The 23,057-nt window shown below is 38.4% G+C and overlaps 1 protein-coding gene across 4 annotated transcripts in view; it reads left to right on the forward strand.

The window, feature by feature from the left end:
* The window catches only part of LOC149203627 (protein BONZAI 1-like), a 197,253-nt gene that overhangs the window by 83,115 nt on the left and 91,081 nt on the right, over window positions 1–23,057 (forward strand). For all 4 annotated transcript variants that reach the window (XM_089403511.1, XM_089403509.1, XM_089403510.1 and 1 more), the window contains exon 2: window positions 4,476–4,523. In XM_089403511.1, coding sequence (XP_089259637.1) covers window positions 4,476–4,523 — 48 coding nt within the window. The remainder of the gene's footprint in view (window positions 1–4,475; window positions 4,524–23,057) is intronic.

A 23,057-nucleotide genomic window follows, 5' to 3' on the forward strand; every position in this document is an offset into this window, starting at 1 on the left:
TGTGGCACAGAACCAATAAAGGTCGGTTTGATATGAAATTAGCTGATTTCTATATGAAATCAGTTGGTTAGGTACTAAATTGAATTTTTTTCACTAAAGTAGTTAGTTATGTACATAATCGACCGATTATGTACAATGCGATTAAGGACCCTCAAAACACAATTAAAAAATAATTTATAAGTGGGGCAACCTCATATTCAACCTTGGGGCCCTACTAATGCTATGTAATTAATGGTAATGTTAAATTCTTAAAGTAAAAGGATGAAGATGAAAGATAAAAGAGATTGTCACTTAATTCTTTAACATTTCCATTAATTGTTTTAGGATGTTTGAGAGTGGTTCCAACCAAGGTTACTTGGGAGCAGGAGCGAAAATAGGTAGCAGGAGCAGGAGCGACATTTTCAGAAGCTCTTGGTTTGGGAGCGATTTATATATATATATATATATTGATGCATATATGTCAACCAAAGCATGTAGAATGATGAATTAAATATAAAAAGCATAAAAAAACATAGATTGAACCATATAACAACAATCATCTAGAAGTTATAATCTTCATCAACCACGTCCACAAGTTAGTAACATAGTAACATACAACATATTGAATCTCATGATTCATCAATCTTAAAATTTCAAGCTTTCAAAATTCAATATATAACATTTATCATCATTGATCACCAAAGTTGTACTTGTAAGCTAAGTGTAACCATTACAACAAGTAATATCTAACATGAAATGGCATGTTATAAAATGAAATGAAATGAAACAACTTTCAACTTGCACGAAGCATCATATTCATAATTCATTACCAATGAGTTATAATTGCCAACTTAAAACTTCAAACTTAAATTGTCATGTATTGTTTATAAAAAATATCATAATAAATATGAAAGAGTCAACAATTATAAAAACTACTAGAAACTAGAAAAGACAAGTAAATCTATTATCTATTGTTTATGCTTGGGCCTCTTGTTGCCATGAAAAATGTCTAATTTTTTAGTCTTGTTGGAAAATCAGGATCTTTGTCATTAATATCACCCTCTAAGCATTAATATCCAGAGGTATCTTTCTCATTACCTTTGGATCTGTATAGGGATCTTTGTCATTAATATCACTCTCTAAGCATTAACATAAGATAGAAAAAACATAACTTGTCAAGTCAAGATTTTGTTTGAGTGATGGGTACATTTTTAGTAGGGTCATGATAGAGGAGTTCGACAACCAATGTCACTAACATCAAGGTACATAGAGGGATTGATGCTCTTGATTAAATATGAGTTCCATACCTTGATACATGACAAATTTCAATGGAAACATTGCAATCCCCTAATCCTGAAATCCTGAAAAACTGATAAGTTTGTAGGATTTTGAATGAGATCTAAAATTCTACTTTCTCCATATGAAATCCAATGAGGTCGGAACCACTCTCAAACATCTTGAGTCATTTCATGTTAATGTTAAAAATTTAAGTAAAAGAATGAAAATGAAGATTAAGGAGAATGTCACTTTTGCTTTAAGAATTTAACATTACCATGAATCACATATCAATACTAGGGCCATAAGCTTGATCATTAGGCTGCCCCACTCAAAAATTATTTATTTCTTTGAAAAAAATTGCGTTTGGAATGTTACTGCATTTTTTTTTTTGCAAAAAGGACTAGGGAGCTCCCCTAATCGCTCCCTAAAAACCAGGGAGCTCCCCTAATCGCTCCCTAAAAACTAGGGAGCGTTTTTTTTAAAGGGAGCGTGCTTCCGACTAGCTCTCAAGTAGCTCCCGAGCGGAGTGTGAATTGGGAGCGGGTTCCGGGGGGGGGGGGCGCTACCCTGCAACCCTGGAAGTTCCAACCTCATTGAATTTCATGTGGAGAAAGTAGAATTTTAGATCTTGCTCAAAATCCAATAGACCTAATAGTTTTCAGGATTGGGGGGATTACAACGCTTCCGTTGGATTATGTGATGTATGAGGGTATGGAACTACCATTTAATAAAGAGCACCAAGCTTCTATGTACCTCGATGCTGGTGGCATTGATTGTTTATCGATGCTGGTGGCATTGATTGTTTAACTCCTCTGGCATTACCCTAGTAAAAATGTACAAATCACTAAAACAAAATCTCAATTTGATATTTAGCCCTTTCCATCTTATTTTAATGCTTAGAGGGTGATATTGATGATTTGCAGGTATTTGTTGTAGCATGATTTTTATTGGACTCTAGAGGCCATCTAGAGCCTCTTTGTTGATGTACTTTTGCTTTAGAGATGGATTGTACTTTCTGCTATTTTGGTTATATGCACCCTGGTTATGTATATGGGAAACTTTGCATATTTGTGTATAATAGTATGGATGCAGAAGAATATATATATGTGTGTGTGTGTGTTTCAAATTTTTTATATTTATGTATTTTTGGTGTACTGTTGTCTTTTTTTTGGTTCTCCTGGATTTGGTCTGGTTCCTGGTTTTGGGGTCAACTGGTTCTCGATGACCAGTCTGGTTCAGGTAGTGTTGGTACGAATATCCCCATCTACTAAGGTTCTCCTCAATCCAAGCAAAATGTGTCGCCAATATAGTAGTTTGAAGGCTAACACACCAAGAAATATGTGTACAAAGGGGAGTGCTCCATTAAAATGATCATGATTCATAATTAAGAGAAGCCATCAATAAAGGTAATCATCGTCAGCTAACCAAGGCGTTATTTCAATAAACAACCAATGCCATCTCTAGAGTACAGCACTACAAGGGGCAGTGACTAGAGATGAATGAATGTGCAAGCAGATAACCCTCAATAGGACACGTCAACAGGACACCTCAACACTGAAATAGTGATCAACAGATAAACTACCACAAGGGAAGTGTCTAGGAGAGCATGGACCAGCAATATACTCATAAAACCAAGAATTTCAGCACATCAACCTGTAGTATTCTGACGTGAAATGAATATAGCAATCTAATAATAATCAATGGCACAAGTAGCAAAAACATGGTTCAAAAGCCATCATACTCCACTAGTATCCCACTTCGGCAAGGTCTTCAACCTAGGACAAAATGATCATACTACATGAGGGGTAATAGGATGCTTTTGAAATGCTCCGTTTGTGATAATTGTTAGGAAAGAGTGCTCCTACTTCCAGCTTTGCTCCTTGATTTGGCAACATTGAGTCATATATATGTATATGGTGATTAACAGAATGGAGGCACTGAGTCCAACTGTATCAATGATGTTTCCACTGTACACTCATTATACCCAAAACGGCCATATGCATAAACGGATATTGGAGATAACTACCTCAATCCAACTTATTCTGTCCGTTTAATCAGGACCTTCTAATCATGGCCTCTTTCATGACTCTTTAGACAGTGTATGAAACAACTTATAAACACACATTGTAACTTTTTAACTACACGTGCTTTAATTACAATGCTAATAGGCAAAAGATACTATGCATATTTTAAAGGACAAATTGGGGCTAACAGCTTAGAGCATCCCTACGTTGACATGTTCAATGCCAAAAGACCAAGACAAACATTTTAAAGGAGAGTATGTAAACAAGTGCCAAAATGTGTCTCTGGATCTACGCTCACTTTACTGAGATTAAGAGTCAAGTAGCAATGGAGTCATTGCTGACCCTGAGCTTGTACCTGGCTTATAATTAATAATTTTGAAATTCTTTGGAGCCTGTCAATGGACAATGTCATTGTTTTGTTTTTGGTTGAGAAATTGGAGAGGAAGAACTATGGAATATTGATAAGTTGTATATCTTCTATGCCTCTCAAATTGATTTGTTTGGAAAGTGTTCCCTCACTTCTTAAGATTAAAAATAATCTTGCACTGGTGGCTTTTGGAACTAAATGGTACTTTTCTGTGTTAGAGAACACTGCCAAAGAAAAGGTGAGAATTTAATGTGACATATGTCAAGCCATTTAGCTTGACCACCTATAAGGCCTTGCCTATGGAGGGATAACTCTTATAAAGAATAGAGCAGGACATTGCTAATCCTTGTAGCAACATTTTGCTGACAGTCATAGGCAATATTGAAGCAAAGTAATATCCATCCCTGTTCACTGAAAGATAAAATGGTCAATTTAACATTATTTCTATCTGAGTGAGCACAAGTTAGAAATCAGTTAAGTCTTCAGCAACTCAAGGCCTTGCCTTGATTGTAAGTGTCTTAAACTATAATGTGGATGCACATCTTCAATGATAATATTTGGCTGGCCTTTTTGAAAGATTCCTTAGTTTCTATTGTTTTGTTCACTAATGGTCCCATATCCAGCAATAAGGGCTTGGTTTTCTGATTGGGCTTTCTATTTATTTAAGTGAACCAAAGGTTTTATTATTCTTTATGGTTACAACTCAGATATGGAACATGTTGATTCTTCTAGTTGATTCTTGCAATATATTTTTCTTTTTAGATTGTGAATAACGAGGGCAAGCTATACATGTTGCTAACTGGTTTCCCGTTTGGTATTGGATCCAGTTATCATTGTCTGCATCTAATCTGCGTGATCGGGATATACTTTCCAAGGTATGAAATAAGTAAGATGTTGCCAGCACGATTCTGAATATCTCTGTGTTGCTTTGCTTTCTGTAAGGAAAAGTTGTCAATAAAAATCATGAAGATTTTTGTGTTTTTCAAGATTGTCAAATGGGATGTTTGAGACTTGCTTTTTGCTGACAGTGGTCATTGCAGAAAGATAACGGCAGATTTTTCGAGGACACACTTATTTTATGTGAGAGCTAATGTTGGCAAAAATGAGAACTAAAAAATTAAATTAGCTGCTACTATGAAGCTGTTCTTTGCAATTTTGGAGCGAGGAATTCTATTGTTTGTGTATTTGTTGGCTCAGTCTGTTTGTGTGGATGGGCTGCACTATCTTCCATCCTTTTATCATTTCTTGAGAATTTAATCGAACAAAGCAATGGCTTCTTTGGGACAAGAACTCCATCCTGACATAAAATGTGTTATTTTAGAGAAACACATAGGTACCTACAAAAACTAGGCCTATATGCATCAGAATTGAATATGGACCAAGCTCAGTGCTTCCTTGATGTAGGCTTTAAATGCATTTTCAAATCTTCCTTTACCTTGAAACAGTCGAAAATGGTAGAAGAAAAACTAATGCAGAGGAGAGCATGCAAATAGTTTTTCTTAGCTTGTCGCATTGAGATGTAAATTAGAAGGGTCTATCTTGTAGTCCTTTATGCAGAGACATATTCATTGAGTGAAATAACTACAGTATTTTCTCCATGAGTTATAATGATATCCTTAACAATTGTGGATAGCAATTGAAGATGATACCCATTAGAGTTGTAGATGAGTTGAGGCAGAATAGCGGGAAAACAGCTCGCAAGCTTGATGAAAAATGCAAAGACAGATTCATTGAGGTGAAATAACTACAGTATTTTTTCCATGAGATATAATGATATCCTTAACAGTTGTGGATAGCAATTGAAAATGATATCCGTTAAGAGTTGTAGATGAGTTGAAGCAGGGAAACGACTTGCATGCTTGATGAAAACTTCCTCCATTGATTTAGATTTTCAAACATCTTCTTTGGGATTGACATCGCTTATTTTTCTAAATTTTGCTACTCAAGATGGTTCTACAGACAATTAGACTCCCTGATTCAGCTTTCCCACCATAGGAGTCTAGAAGGCAACTTTAGGAAAAGTAAGGTGATGTTTTATAACCTGTTTTAGAAGGTTTTCTAGATGACATTTCAGCTTGAAAGGGTAGAATAGTCTTGCGACTATTTCATAGTACTTAGTTATCTGGCTAATATTCACAATTTTTTTTGTATGAAATCCACATTTAATTGATGACTGAGAAATAGTTTATGTCCCTTGTAATATTAGAAAGAATATTTCAAATTATATGTTGTTGATAGAATAGTGAGATGCATATTGTTTATGGTTTTGAGATCCAAGGATCAGGGTTTTTGGCCATGTGGAAAAATATTCATAGGATATGCATAGCAAGCATTATGTTAAAATTTGGGTACCAGAGGACAAGTGGTTCCTTAAGGCTTTGATATTTGGCCTAGGGAAAAGTGTCCAAATTTATATGCACTTTTTTCTTAAAGTGACTTTATAAGTGGTAAAGTCAATTTAATTTAAAAGTGATTTTATAAGTGGTAAATTTACATTTTAATTTAAAGGTGACTTTATTAAAGTCAATGAATGATTAGAAAGTAAAAAAGTGACTATGGAAATAAAAGGCTAAGTGGGTCTTTGTTTAGGTGGGTGAGTTAAAAAATAGAAAGTGAGAAATAAATTCACATTTTTTTTTTTTTGTTCTTTCCTTGTTCTGAATCAGGCTATTTCTATTATGGTACAAAAAGTCAAAAAGTTACATCAGTGTTACAACAAGGCCATGGCCCTGTAAATCCTGCCGAGAGATTGACAGTTTGCCCAAATTTATACATACCCAAAGTTGAACATATTCAAAAATTGGATGCTGAACATGGACATGCTGAGACAAACGAACATATCGACACTGAACACTACTTAAACATGGACTAACAGACATATGGATCCATATTGCCGACACATAGATTTTAAAATCCAGACTAAAGCCAAACACATACAGAAAACAAGATTCGAAGACAGAGTAATGCTCCCACTTCCAGGCTGCCGAGAGCGAACTGGTTGATTGGATTAATCATCGTCCGTGGTGTAGGGCTCTTCCTCCACCCTGCACCCAAATTGCCGGGAGTCATCCGAGTCAGAGAGAGGGACCATCGAGCAAGTAGGGACCCCCTGAGCAGGCTCGCTTGGACCCGCAAGGCCTGCTTGAGTAGCCGGGGTGGAACTTTCCATAGCAGGGCGTTGCAGATCAATTGTGGGCATTGTCCCTTGAGCTGGTGGTGGGTTTTCCTGATTTACTTCCGCCTGACCTCTGAGATTATCACAGTGCTCGACAGTAACAGATACAATGAAAGTGGAGTTGGCGAGTGTGTAGGGTATCCGATACCTGACTGTGGGGTGCGCTTCATGTCCACATTCTGTTATGCTTCCGCTCCCAGGCCCTCTGCCACGTCCCGCTGTTATGCCATGGAGGCGATGCTGCTCAGATGTAACTTCGATGGAGGAAGAAGGAGAAATGGGGCCAGTCCTCTGAGCGGTAGCCCGACCGCGAGAGCCTCCTCGTCGACTGCTCATTCTGAGACGCTCTCTCATCATTGCTAAATTCAGAGGATGAACCAGCTTGCAGAAACCCGGAGAGGAGAAATTAACCAAGACGGGGGCCGCAGAATTTGGCTTACAATGCTTGTAAACCACTCTCAAGCTTGGGACAATACCTGAGTTGGGCACAGAGCAAGAATGTCCCTGTGCAATCCCCCACATCACCGAGGAGTGCTCCAGCGTTGTAGTGGAGTGCCCAACAACTTCAAATGAATGTGTAAATGCAACAGAGGCTCCCGGAATATGAAGCGCCATTGCACAGGTTACCAGGAGGCCAATTAAGGAGGACAAGACCAGTAATAATACCCGCATTGAAGTTCCTGCATGCGCCCATTTGAAACATTCTGTAGGGTACTGCGTGGCACGCAAGGGCTGACACATGCCCATGTGACACACCACCTGTGAGCTGCCATGCCTTTTAAGCACCCGCATCCGGGAGAGAAATAAATGCACATTTATTCTCATCTCTAGATCTAAATGAATTTCAACCATTAGATCTTAGGGTAACCCAAAAGGTCATTTAGAGAATAAAAGGAGAAGAGAAAAGAAAAAGATCAATTCATTCTTTCATGAGCATTTGAGAGAAAGAGAAAAGAGAGCAAGGAGAAAATTTATGAGCAGTGAGGAAAGAAAGGAGAGCAGCAAGAAGACATTTCAACAAATCTGGGCATTGGCATGCATCCCAAAGCAAAATCGTATAGTAGGAGAAAACACAGATATCGAGAAAGCGGGACAACACAGAAATCAAGGAAGAGAGACAAAAGCAAGGGCATGAATTTTGAGGCAGCCGTATTGTTGAAATCCGTATGGTTCGTACAACAAGTTTTGGGCACATTTTTCGACGCAGGTCGTACAACATTTAATGCTACTTTATTAATGGAAAAATTTCTTTTTTGGTTGCTTGCTGATAGGCATGATTTTCGAGGCAGAGTTCAAGCACGAAAATTGAGATAAGTTGTAATTTGTGGTTGCTGGAATTTTTATTGTGTATTTCAGTTTCTCTATAAAAGCATTTTCAAAAATAAAGAAGAGCTCTCAAACTGGTTTTCCCCAAGAGGTGTAAGGGGTTTTTCCAAGGTCACATTGACAAAAAATCACCGTGTTATTTTCTGTGTGTGGCTGTCATAATTTCACTGTGTTTTATTTCTGCAATTTCAATAGTTGTGAAATCTCTATATTTGTGTTTTCAGAAAAATAGTCATTTCCAGATTTTAGAATTTTTATCGGGATTGGATTTAAAACTAAATGTATGGAATGATAAGGAAGACTGATAACTAGAGTGGGGGTTGAAATTTTTTCATGGTATCAGAGCTTGGTTAGCTGAAAAGTGCAGTTTGGGACAACAAAGTGAAAATTACAGCGCGCTGTTTTTTACACAGAAAACAAAAGCCTTTACCACAAATTTGAAAATTTAGTTTGGTAGGACAGTGAAACATGTCTTTGGGTTTGAGAGTTGAAGACAAGTTGGATGGGCAGAATAATTATAGTGTATGGAAGGAGAGAATCCAGAGCATCTTTGAGGAAGAGGAAGTCTGGGGCATTATGGTAAATACCACACAAAACCCAGTAGTAGTACCTACTGACTCTGTACAGTTGACAAAGTTTAACAAAAAGATTGCTAAGGCAAAAATATTGATTTTGGAAGGAATCAAAGACCATGTCATTCCTCATGTGAGAGAAAAGACTTATGCACATGAGATGTGGACAACCTTGACCAGTGTTTACCAAAGCTTAAATCAAAACAGAAAAATGGTCCTAAGGGAGAAACTGAAGGCCATTAAAATGGCTAAGACTGACAGTGTTACAACATACCTCACAAAGATCACTTCAGTGAGAGATGAGTTGGCAGCAGTAGGTGAGATCCTTGCACCTAGTGAGTTAGTGAGGGATTGCTTTGAATGGTCTTCCCAATTGGGAGGGATTTTGTGGATGGCATTGTTGCACGGGAAAACCTTCCCAATTGGGAGAGGTTGTGGGATCATTGCATTCAAAATGAGATCAGAAAGAACCATCTTGGGGCGACCAAACAGGTAGAGGAGGATGACAATGTGGCATTGTTAGCAAGAGGTAGAAGGGCAGAGCAAAGAAACAAGCTTCCAATAGTGGAGGCAAATGAAAAGGTAAAGTTAAACTGCAGAACAAGGAGGACTATTCCAAATTCAGATGTTGGAATTTTCAAAACTTGGGACACTATGCTGTTGTGTGTCCCGAGAAGAAGAACAAGAAAGGGAAAGATAAAACCATGGCAGCTTTTGCAGAGATAGAGAGCTTCTCAAAGACCTTTGATTGGGAGTTTGGGTTCGTAGCTTGTGAGGTCACTAGTGCAAGATCACCTGCCATATAGCTTCAGAGGGAGTGTGCATACCCCGCTACCAGAAGAGCATCTTCTAGCATTTGGTATGTTGACAGTGGCGCTTCCCGCCAAATGACATGAGTCAGAGAGAACTTCTCAGAGCATTCAGAGGGTGATACTGATATGGAGGTAGTACTTGGTGATGACATCATTGTTAGAGCAATGGATGTGGGGACATTGACATTTGATAGGGGACCCAAACCTCCCTTGAAAGTGTCAGATGTTCTATATGTGCTTGGAATGAAGAAGAACCTAATATTCGTCTCAGCACTTGAGCACATAGGGTATGATGTGTTGTTTAGGAGAGGGCATGTGCTTATATATCCTAGGGGAACTCCAGCTTCTTTAGCTAGAGAGATTGGTTTGCGCCATGCCAAGGTGTACAAGTTCTCATTCCAGCCTCTGATGGCATTGAGTAGCAGCACCTGAGATAGGATCGACAACAGATCTAGCGGTTCAGAGTTGTGTGAGATTTGGCACCGCAGGATGGGGCACATGTATCATGGGGCCTCGAGTACATTGCGGGAGATTACCACTGGTGTGCCAAATTTTAGTTCTGATCACCTTGATGTATGTAGAGGATGTGTTATGGGGAAGTTTGCCAAATCCCCTTTTCCCAGCAGTGACAACAGAGCGACCGGGATTCTTGACTTGATTCATACCGATGTGAGTGGTCGGATGTCTCATGTATCCTTGAGTGGCTATGCGTACTATGTTTTATTCGTTGATGACCACTCCAGGAAGACCCATATTTATTTCTTGAAGACCAAGAGTGAGGTCTTCAAGCGGTTTCAAGAGTTCAAAACCCTTGTGGAGACTCAAACATGTAGGAAGATCAAGGTCCTCAGGTTGGACAATGGATGGGAGTATACCCTTGGTGAGTTTGTTGATTTTTGTGCAGAGGCAGGCATTAGGAGGGAGTTCACAGTTCCTTACTACCCCCAACAGAATGGGGTTGTAGAGAGGAAGAATAGATCCATTGCAGGGGCTGCCAAAGCCATGCTTCATGATTAGGGGTTACCTTTATTTTTGTGTGAAGAGGTTTGCAACACTGTTGTGAACTTGCAAAACAGGAGTCCACATTGTGCCTTGGGGAATGTGACTCTGGAGGAGGCTTTTTTTGGGAAGAAGCCTGATGTTGGGCATTTTCGTATCTTTGCGTGCCTTACATATTTCTATGTCCCCAAGGAGAACATGACCAAGCTAGAGCCCATTGCAGATAAGGGCATCTTTGTGGGTTATAGCGAGACCTCAAAAACTTATTGGATTTATATTCTTGCGCAGAGGAAAGTGGTTGTCAGGTGGGATGTGAAGTTCGAGGAGGAGAGAACTTTCAGGAGGTCACGGGAGTTAGAGTATCCAGAGTCACCAGACTCTCAAGAGCAGCTGAGTCAATCACAGGGACAGGGATCAGGAGGTACATCGATTACAGTGTTAGGTCCATCAATGAGCAGTGGCTCTCAGAGTTAGGTGGGTTGTTCTTCGGGCAGCATGTAGGGCAGTCCGCAGAGTAGTTCATAGGGTAGTCCACTAATGGACAACTCGCACGGTACTTCAACATCTACAGGCATAGATTCAGCCATGAGGTCAGTTGGCAGGCCTTCAGGAGTTCATGCTTCTGATGATGATGAGGATTCTTTCACTCCAATGGGAGAAGTATGCTCAGGGAAAAGGAACCCAAGTGGCTTCAAGATACCTTGCGCGAGGCCACATCAGTGGCTGGGCCAAAGAGACAAGTTAGAGAGAGTAAACTACCTGAGTGGTTCTGTAGTTACATGGCATTGGTAACAAGCATTGTTGACTCTGAGCCTTCTAGTTATGATGAGGCAGCCAACCAATAGGTCTAGCGAGAGGCCATGATGGAGGAGTATTCTTCTATTATGAAGAACGATGTTTGGGAGGTAGTGCTGAGGCCTAAAGGTGAATCAGTTGTTACTTCCAGATGGCTCTACAAGATAAAGCATGCTACAAATGGCAACATCGAGAAGTTCAAGGCTCAATTTGTGGCGAGAGGGTTCTCACAGGTAGAGGGAGTTGACTATGAGGAGACCCTCGCTCCCATAGCTCGGTATACATCTATTCACTCCATTATATTGATTGCAGCAGAGATGGGTTGGAAGATCCACCAGATGGATGTGAAGACCGCATTTTTCAATGGCTTCATTCAGGAGGAGGTTTATATTGAGCAGCCGCAGGGGTTTGAGGTGCATGGGAAGGAGTCCCATGTATGCAGATTGAAAAAGGCACTCTATGGCTTGAAGCAAGCTCCTAGAGCTTGGTACTCGAGGATTGATACATACTTGCAGCAGTTGGGTTTCACAAAGAGTGAGGCTGATCCAAACCTATAATTCATTGTGGTGGGTGAGGAGCCTCTCATTCTGGTATTGTATGTTGATGACTTGATCATCACTGGTGCAGAGAGACTCATTGAGGGCTGCAAGAGAGATCTTGCTTCAGAGTTTGAGATGAAGGATATCGTCTTGATGCATTATTTTCTGGGATTGGAGGCGTGGCAGGAGGAGGGGCATTTCTTCTTGGGACAAGGGAAATACATTGTGGATATTCCTAGCAAATTTCACATGGAGGACTACAAACCCATGTCTACACCTATGATCACTATCCTGAAGAAGCTTCACGCTTCTGATTCCGAGTTGGTGGATCCTACTCTATACAGACATCTGATTGGTTGTTTGATGTATTTGGTCAACACTCGACCAGATATATGTTTTGCAGTTAACACTATGAGTCAGTTCATGTGTGAGCCCAGGAGAGTGCACTGGGTGGTTGCAAAACACATTCTTCGTTACTTGCAGGGGACTGTGGATTTTGGTCTGGATAATAGACAGGGTGATGAAGTGAGACTAGCAGGGTACACGGTTTCAGATTGTGCTGGTTGTGCTTCAGATAGGAAGAGTACTTCCGGGTGCTGTTTTGGGTTAGGTTCGACAGTTGTGTCGTGGATCCGCCGGAAACTACAATGAGTTGCATTGAGCTCAGCTGAGGCAGAGTATATGGTTGGTAGTTTGGCTAGTTGTGAGGCCATATGGCTTCACAAGATGTTGTTTGGTCTATTTGGTTAGGCATTGAGAGCTTCGGTAATTTACTATGATAATCAGAGTTGCATACTAACGGAGAATCCAATTTTTCATGACAGGTCAAAGCATATTGTGATCAAGTATCACTTCATTAGAGACTATGTCCAAAAGGGAGCTGCCAAGCTTGAGTACATTTCCACAAATTAGCAGGTAGCGGACATTTTCACCAATGCCTTATTGCGAGGCAAGCATGTCTACATCAGAGACAAGATGGGAGTGATGAGGAACACTTTCCTCGGTAAGAGGGAGTGTTAAAATCTAGGTACCAAAGGACAAGTGGTTCCCAAAGGCTTTGATCTTTGGCCTAGGGAAAAGTGTCCAAATTTATATGTACTTTTCTCCTAAAGTGACTTTATAAGCGGTAAAGGCAATTTAATTTAAAAGTGACTTTATAAGTGGTAAAGTTCCATTCTAATTTAAAAGTGACTTTATAAGTGGTAAAGTTACATTCTAAAGTGAAGAAGTGACTATGGAAATAAAAGGCTAAGTGGGTCTTTATTTAAGTGGGTGAGTTAAAAAATAGAGAGTGAGAATTAAATGTACATTTATTCTCATCCCTAGATCTAAATGAATCTCAACCATTAGATCTTAGGGTAATCCAAAAGGTCATTTAGAGAATAAAAGGAGAAGAGAAGAGGAAACGATCGATTCATTCTTTCATGAGCATTTGAGAAAAAGAGAAGAGAGAGCAAGAAAAAATTTCTGAGCAGTGAGGAAGTGAAAGAGAGCAGTAAGAAGACATTTTAGCAAATTTGGGCAACAACATTTATTGGCATGCATTCCAAGGCAAAATCGTACGGTAGTGGAGAGGCACAAATATCGAGGAAGAAGGATAGCAACAAGGGCATGAATTTCGAGGCAGACTTGGGCACAAATTTCGTGGTAGCTGTACTACTAAAATCCGTACAGTCCGTATAATTCGTACAAGAAGTTATGGGCACATTTTTGAGGCAGGCTATACAACATTTAATGTTGGAAAATTTTCTGTTCTGGATGTTCGCTGATTGGCATGATTTCCGAGGCGGAGTTCAAACACGAAAATCGAGATAAGTTGTAATTTATGGTTGCTGGAATTTTTACTGTTTATTTCAGTTTCTCTGTAAAAGCATTTCCAGAAATAACAAAGAGCTCTCAAACTGGTTTTCCCCAAGAGTTGTAGGGGGTTTTTCCAGGGTCACATTAACCAAAAATCACTGTGTTATTTTCTGTGTGGCTCTCATAATTTTGCTGTGTTTTATTTATTCAATTTCAACAGTTGTGAAATTTCTAAATTTGTGTTTTCAGAAAAATATTGTCATTTCCAGATTTTATTATTTTTATCAGGATTGCATTTAAAACTAAATGCGTGGAGTGATAAGGAAAAGTGATAACCGGAGTGGAATTTGAAATTTCTTCACATTAGACCACAATAAATTGTTCGCGCTGAATTTGATGCACTCCTTTAATATTTAAGAGACATATCATGATTGCTTTGGAGCAGTAGCGGGAGTGGGCAACGACATTTTCAAAAGCTCCTGGGTTGGGAGTGATTTTGGGAGCAAATTTTATATAATATATATTTTTATATATTTTGATGCACATTGCATATATGTCAACAAAAGCATGTAGAATGATGAATTAGTGATAAAAAAACATAAAAACATAGATTAAATCATATAACATTATTCATCTAGTAGTTATAATCTTCGTCAACCACAGGTCCACAAATTAGAAGTTATCATTGATATTGCATGTAAGGGTGTGTTGACCACATTCATGTCAACATTTCCAAGAAGTAGAGTACAAAGCAGTGGACAATTTTTTTTCAAGATCGTTGTCATCATTCAACTTCAATTTCATCACTGAATCCCAAATTTTGCAAAACTATTGTAAATGATTCTAGTATGACTATTAAGCTATGTAACACCACTTAGATAAGCCTATGATTCTTCTCAAAGGGTTTCATCTTAGGGAGTGTTATAACCTCCCCAAATTATATGTGTTTGTAAACATGGATAATTAGCAGATTTTTTCTCTCAGATATACCCCAAAGCTAGGATGAAACCCATTGACAAGGTCTTAGGTGAGTCCTGGTGTTTATCGAGTCTGTATTTTTCATACTAGATCATGTGTCTTGAGTCGCAAAATTTGGTTGAGTCTTAAAGGGTTTGTGTCTACTGTAAATTTTCGTTCTATAAGGGTTTAATGTAATGTTTTGATTTAAAAATGTGTCTAGAAATAATATAGTGCATGGTTATGTTGAGAAATATAGGGGCGATAAATGTAGGTGATTTCTCTTTCTTGATAATTGCCTGTGATGTATTTTTATTTTACTTGATTAACTTCTTTTTATTTGTTATTATTAGTGTTCTTTATCATCAAACAACTACCAAATCATAAAGAACAATGAGACAAAGGACATGAGATATAGGCGATCAACCAAGGCCAAAACCTCTCCCATTGAGAGGAAAACCCTAAAAAATTCTTCTCTTCTTGTAGAACTTCAATTGACGAATTCCAAGACCTATGACCCTTGATCAAGACCCTCCAAGACCAAGTCAAATCTTTCCTACTTTCCGGTAACCTTAACGTAAACAGCGCCTGCAAATTCGATCTTGAAAAGATTCTTCGGCAACTTCGACTTGCTTAGCAAATTCTTCTGCAACTTCGACTTACGTAATTAGTAATAATTGTAGAAAGCTTAACACGAGAGAGAGAGAGAGACCCAAAACTTCAATCTTGCTCATTTTCTTCTTTTTCGTCCTTTTTCTAGCTTCTATCTTAGGAGATATACCCCAAAGCTAGGATGAAACTCATTGACAAGGTGTTAGGTGAGTCCTGGTGTTTATCAAGTCTATGTATTTTTCATACTAGATCATGTGTCTGGAGTCGCAAAATTTGGTTGAGTCTTAAAGGGTTTGTGTCTATTGTAAATTCCCTTTCTATAAGGGTTTAATGTAATGTTTTGATTTAAAAATGTGTCTAGGAATAATTTAGTGCATGGTTATGTCGAGAAATATAGGGGCGACAAATGTAGGTGATTTCTCTATCTTGATAACTGCCTATGATGTGTTTTTATTTTACTTGATTAACTTCGTTTTATTTGTTATTATTAGTGTTGTTTATCATCAAACAACTACCAAATCTTAAAGAACAATGAGACAAAGGACACAAGATATAGGCGATCAACCAGGGGCAAAACCTCTCCCACTGAGAGGAAAACTGTAAAAAATTCTTCTCTTCTTATAGAACTTTAATTGACGAATTCCAAGACCTATGACCCTTGATCAAGACCCTCCAAGACCAAGTCAAATCTTTCCAGCTTTCCGGTAACCTTAACCTAAACAACGTCTGCAAATTCGATCCTGAAAAGATTCTTCTGCAACTTTGACTTGCCCAACAAATTCTTCTGCAACTTCGACTTGCCTAATAACTGTAGAAACCTTAACACGAGAGAGAGAGGCCGAAAACTTCGATCTTGCTCCTCTTCTTCTTTTTCGTCCTTCTTCTAGCTTCTATCTTAGGAGATCGAACTTGCTTGAGAGTGTCTCTAAATGAGTTCGAGTTTCTTCTTATTTATAAGCTTTTGAGGGGTACGAATTGCTAACTTTAGGCCGACTTGCCCCTTCATGTAGGTTGACTTGATCTTTGTATCATGACAAGGTCTTGGAGGGTCTTTTGACTCTATTTTTGACTCAAATAAATTTTCTTTACAATAGGTAATATGCCCAAATGAGGCTTCAATGCATGACAATGACTCAATTGACTTGTAGGCTAAATAACAAGCCCTAGAAGCACTCAATGGGTGCTTGACCTAAAAACAAATTTCCCTTTAGCATGAAACCCATGCCTCAAGAATAACAATAATAAATTTATTTTTCTTATTTACATTAAATACATAAAATCATGATTACATATGTCATTATGAAGATCGAATCTAGTTGCATATTTCAACACTCCCTCTTAACTATGGATGTATTCATAATCCACACAAGGTACTTGGACATTCTCAATTTGAAGAATTCTCACAAGAACAGTCGGATTGGTAACCCATTTGTTTAGCACGGCCTTGACTAACATCTCTATTTTTCCACAAGATCAGAGCATAATGCTGGCGAGACCATTGACTGATAGACACCATCATCATTGTCTCTCAAGGTACATACGCCACACGGGTGTTCATAGGGTATGTCCTTCCAAGACTATTCTTATCTTATTTTCCCAGTCCTCAAAGAATATTGATCTGCTATGACTACTCTTATCTTGGATGCCCTACCACATTCTCAAAGAGCATCAGATGCCAGATGTTGATCCAATCCTCCTTTTTTTCTTCACAATATGAAGACAAGAATGATATGTCTATCTCTTCCTCTCAACTAGGGAGGATGTACCCATTCCTATGAAGGAATGTACCAAAGCTCCCTCTTATCCAGGGATTTGTCCAGGCCCCATCTTAACCAGGGACTTGCTTCCAACAACTTTCTGCTGTAGGTGGAGATCATGGGACTATCAACTGCTTGTGTGGCTCCTTCTTTCAATGTCATGAAGTTCATTTTCAATATTATGGAGCCTTCATCTTTTGGTACTTCTTCGTAGGGCATCGACCATCCATTCACTTTCTTTTATGAGTTATGTCAGTCATGTCATCCTTCTCTTCATCGAAAAGTGATCTTCTAATCCACATCTGGATTTTATTTATACGACTACCTCTTCCAAGTCATGTGTCTTTTAGGATCTTTCATCCAACCACATGAATGCTAGTTGTAGGTGATATTTACAACTTTCTTTTAGTAGCCCTATATCAATCCATCCAGATGTTGTTCAAAAATAAAAAATGAACATCAAATCAAAGTTACCTTTTGTGATGGCCTTTCATCATGACATCTTGCTTGTAATATCAACATCCTGCACATTCATAAGCACATATCCAAGACTTTCAATGTTAAGGGTCTCCAACAACTTTCTGCTCTAAGTGGAGATCATGGGACTATCAACTGCTTGTGGGGCTCCTCCTTTCGATGTCATGAAGTTCATTTTCAATATTATGGAGCCTTCATCTTTTGGTACTTCTTCGTAGGGCATCGACCATCCATCACTTTCTTTTATGAATTATGTCAGTGATGTCATCCTTCTCTTCATCAGAAAGTGATCTTCTAATCCACATCTGGATTTTCTTTATAGGACTACCTCTTCCAAGTCATGTTTCCTTTAGGATCTTTCATCCAACCACATGAGTGCTAGTTTTAGGTGATATTTACAACTTTCTTTCGGTAGCCCTATATCAATCCATCCAGATGTTGTTCAAAAATAAACATTGAACATCAAATCAAAGTTACCTTTTGTGATGGCCTTTCATCATGACATCTTTCTTGCAATATCAACATCCTACACATTCATGAGCACATCTCCAAGACTTTCAATGTTAATGGTCTCCTTTCTTTACAGACCTTATCAGGGTCTTCATGCCTTCTCTATGGAGATGTCATGGTCAATTCTTCTAGTCATCGATTATTGATTTCCTTTTCTATGTGACCATGGTTGCTTGTTCACGATCTCTTCTTTCTTTCTTCACATATTGCTCCCCATGAACTTGCATCCATAGTTCATCTTTGTCAACCACTTCATATTCCATGTGAGGACATATTATGTTGATTTCATCTAGTAAATATGTGAACCATGCCCTCTTTCATTTTTCCAAAGAATGAGATCCCTTTTCTTTGATCATGCTCATGAGATAGAGCATTTACCCATGCAGCTAATGACGACATGACTCAATCGAATACATGCATACATACCTCTTTACTTCTTTTGGTCATCTAGACTTCCTTTGGCAGTTTCCTTTCCTTGATTGAGAGTACTTCAACCATCTCGACATGCTGCATTCCTTTGTCACCATACCATCGTCCTTCTAGATAATGAATCCCATACAAGGTGGAATTCTCAGCGAGACACTTGCTTCCTCCAAGAGAGATGGACCTTCTAATGAAGATTTCAACAAAGGATCTAGATTATCCTAATCTAGCAAAAACTCCTTTCTCATGATGATGATGATGTATGATGAGTTCCTTCTAGCATGCTAGATGACTTCCTTTCAACCATATGCACTACACATGCTTTCAATGAGATTACCAAGAGCTACTTCCTTTATATGATGGCTGCTACATCCATGGAGACTTCTACTACAATTATTCTTTCAAGCTTTTCTAATGAGATCATGAGGTCTTGCTTCAACGGTATGCTTCTAGTATGATGCCATCTTCTACTAAGATGCATCTCGTCATAATGTTTCTCATCTCGACTGCCATGGTGGAGGTCTTTTCACCTCCCACTTCTTCTTGCTATGTATTGGAGAAACCCTAATAGTGAAGATCTATCCCTTTGGATTTCTTCTTATAAGTTCTTCCACTTCTTCAGTGATATGAGCTTCATTTCTTTCTTTCCTCTTGTTGTCCTTCTTGAACTTTGGACAATCTCTTTGTAGTGCCCATATTCTTGACAACCATAGCATTGGATCTTTCCCATATTCTTCTTCTTTTTCTGAGGACCAAGCTTCCCAAACTTTCCTTTTCTCTTAGCCATGACAAAAAATGCTTGAACTTATTCGTTTGATCACATGTCACTTTTTTCCTTTAACCTGGTTTCTTCAATCTTACATAATGACCAAAGTTCATTGAAATGGGTAGCTTCCTTCTTTCCATAGATGCTTGATGTAAAGTTGCCCCATTTCTCTCCTAGTGCATTGAGCACTATGGTCGTCATTTGTTTATCGGACATTATTTCTCCCAATTCTTCTAGTTGGTTTCTTATTTCTGACACCCTCATAATGTATGAGGCTATTCCATCTTCCTTTGATATCTTCATCTTTTAGAGTTCTTGTCTTAATGATATCACTTCTCCAATAGTACTTATGAAGAATAATTCTACTAACATCTTGTATATTTCTTTTGATCTCTCCAACTTTGATTCATAGGGTATGAGGGGATCCTTGATGGATTCTATAAGGATTTTTTGAACCCTTGCTTCCCCTTTCATGTACTTTGCAAAAGCTTGAGCTTCTTCCTTAGGAGTTTTAGTGATTGAACTCTTCATATGATCAATGACTTCGTTTTCTGTGAGGATCAAATCTGTCCTCTTCTTACATGCAAGAAAGTTTGATGACCCAACCAATTTGTTGCTTTCCTTGTAGAATGAAGTCATTTTGATAGATTCAGGTGTGGACATAAAGATACTTGTGAAGATACTCCTTGATGACAATATCTTCAACTTTATGCCTTCTTGATTTTGATGATGATGTTGATAATAGAAGATGTCTTCCTTCAAAAGTGATCCTTCAAAGAGAGGGAGATCACCTTGGTTACTTGATGATGATGACAATGCCTTCTCCAATATTTTCTTTGATGTAGAGGCTCCAAGATGCTCCAATTTGTACTTCTTTTTTTGAGTAGAGGTAGGGTCTTTGAAGTCTCCTTCTTGAGGTGATGATTGTGCGAGGTTCTCAAGAATGCTTAGAGTGTAGAATCATTCTTTGAATGAACTAGTGTTTTGAGGTCTTCTTTAGTAACTTCCTTCAAGATGATGATGCAATCTTTGTCTTTGTGCCTTTGAGATGAGTGGTCCTTCTCGATGATTGATGTTCTTGATGATCTCTTAGAGCTTCGGCCCTTGAGTGTCCTTTAAGCTTCCTTTCCTTGTCTTGTCACCTTAGCTCTGATACCATTTTGATAAATCTAGCGGCGGTAAGTGTAGGTGATTTCTCTTTCTTGATAGTTGCTTGTGATGTACTTTTACTTTACTTGATTAACTTCTTCTTTTCTTTTGTTATTATTAGTGTTCTCCATCATCAAATAGCTAGCGAATTATAAAGAACAATGAGACAAAGGACACAAGATATAAGCGATCAACTAGGGACAAAACCTCTCCAACTAAGAGGAAAACCCACAAGAATTCTTCTCTTCTTATAGAAGTTCAATTGACGAATTCCAAGACCTAGGACCCTTGACCAAGACCCTCCAAGACCAAGTCAAATCTTTCCTGCTTTCCGGTAACCTTAACCTCAACAACTTCTGCAAATTCAATCCTCAAAAGATTCTCCTGCAACTTCGACCTATCCAATAGATTCTTTTACAACTTCGACATGCCCGAGGCTCTGTTGGATTTTGAAATAACAACATAAGACTTTTGGGGTTCAATTCAAGGTGTCTCTCACTCGTTGATCTGTGGTATGCCTTGGATGATTTATTTTTATATGCTTTGAACTATTATATTGCATGATTATTATTTCAATTGCTAGTAGTAGGAACATCTATTAGCTCATGTATCTTGCTTTAGGTGTTGAGCTAGAGTAAGCACTCTGGGGCTAGGGGATTTGATAGGCATCTCCAGATTTCTAGATCTCTTGTGTTGATCGAACCCCATTTGATCTAATAATCTATTTTTCGAAGTGCATTGAGCTACAGGTTGCTCCAACGCTTGGAAACCCCAAGTTCACAAACTGTGAGGGGATAACATTTCGTTTGGCTCCAAGTCTTGATCTAATGAATATTTGATGCAGGAGGGTTTTGCCAAATTTTGAAATTAATTAAATCTCTCTCATCTATTTACTTGTGCTACAAAGATTTAATATGCTAATAAGAGCAATTTCATTTTTGTAAATATTGTAAATATTTGTAAATAATTTTTTCTCTAACCCTTGTATTTTAATACTAACCCATTGTTTCTATTTTGTATAACATTGTGGTTTTGGGGGTTTTATTTCATTTTTTTTTTATATATTAGGTATTTGAGTTTTCTATTTTTCATTGTGTAGGTGCTAGCTCAAGCAATTGAAGAGAAATCGTTTTTTTGGAGAGCCCTAACCTCACCTAGCCTAAAGGACTAGGATTTCAATGGTTATTAGGCCTCTATAGGAGTTGTTTAACCCAACTGAGCAAACCGTTCAAGAAAGGAGGCATGATCCAAGGTCTAGAGGGCTAGATCTAGCCTATCCAAGCCTTATTTACTCAACGTTCAACCAATAAAGGGAGGCGACATCCCTTGGAAGGTTTTTGGAGGTGGATTTTCAACGAATTTTTGGGCTAATATTGTTTTTGTAGGCTTGCTATAACTTTTGGAGGTTGGCCGCAAGCCTTTTGAGGCCTTCTTCCTCTAGCTGCAACCCTTGTTAGGGCTTCTATCCCCTAGCCAAACTTTGGAAACCATTAATGGAACCCAAAAATTAATTCTTCCTATCGTCTCTTATTTTGGGCTGCTTGGCCCTGGGAACATATTGACTCACTTGTATATTCTTCAACCTTGTTATGACATAAGTGTTATGGACACTTAGCTCAAACACAACTTAGCACAATCCAAACCATTGTCCTTTCTTTTACTAGTTAGCTTACTAAGCTCGTCTAGAACTTGCTATGTCTAGGCATTTGTTTAGTGCACTAATTAAAGTTATTGATATCATCATAACTACAAAACACATGGCATGGTAGATACTCTAGATATATACTAGGAACTCTAGTGCTTAGAGAAAGCCCACTTTGTATCATGCCCATTATTTGAAAAGAATTCGACTGACCGTATGACTAGTAATAATATATCCATATCTAGGATGTTATATGTCGTACTTTGTTAGTTGTCCATCAGTTAGATTGTTATCGTATAGTACACATGACTAATGACCTTCTGAGCACCTGTGATAGATTAAACACTTAACGAAACTTGTCTTGTGATTGACCATAACAAATTAACCGCTAGTGTGATGAAACTTAGCATGCCAATTCACGATCCCATAAATAAGATAACCTAAGACAAACCATAATGCGACTCATAAATGTCCACTAGTTGAACATAATCAATGATTATGAAGATGTCTGACCATCATAGGATAACCCATAATAAATTTTTGCTAGGACAAGTGGACTCATACAATTAATTGTAAAACAAAAAGCAAACACAAGGCCAAGTGAAACTTGATCGTCAATGTCACTTACATTCATGCTTGCATGGACACATTTGACGATCTCCAGTGGAAAAATCTCGCACAACATTCATTTGATCCCTTATTTGAATCGTAGCCTCTCGACTATGCTATGTTCAGAATGCCCTAATTGGTAGTGCATCTAATCCATTATACGTTCTTTCCTCTATGATATTGTCTTGTACAATGTTCAACTACATCCTCTTTTGTTTTGTCGTATAAATACCAATTAGAGTCCTTTGAGAATAATGATTTCCACTTGATGATCATCACTTAATGTCTTGCTTCATCTCTTCTTGTTCCTTGACCAAGTATCCTTAGAGGAAGTGCATTTGGAATACTTAGCCTCCTCTTGTTCTCGACCAAGTCCCATTAGAAAAAAGTGTGTCTAAAGTACACAACTTGCTTTTGTCATCAAATTATTGTGTTACAAAGTTTTGTATTCCTTTGATTATGCCCATCTTTTGTCTTACTTTTATATTG

Source organism: Pinus tabuliformis, chromosome 2_1, assembly GCF_031772625.1.
Source record: "Pinus tabuliformis cultivar Carrire ecotype Pingquan chromosome 2_1, CPIR1, whole genome shotgun sequence".
NCBI lineage: Eukaryota > Viridiplantae > Streptophyta > Pinopsida > Pinales > Pinaceae > Pinus > Pinus tabuliformis.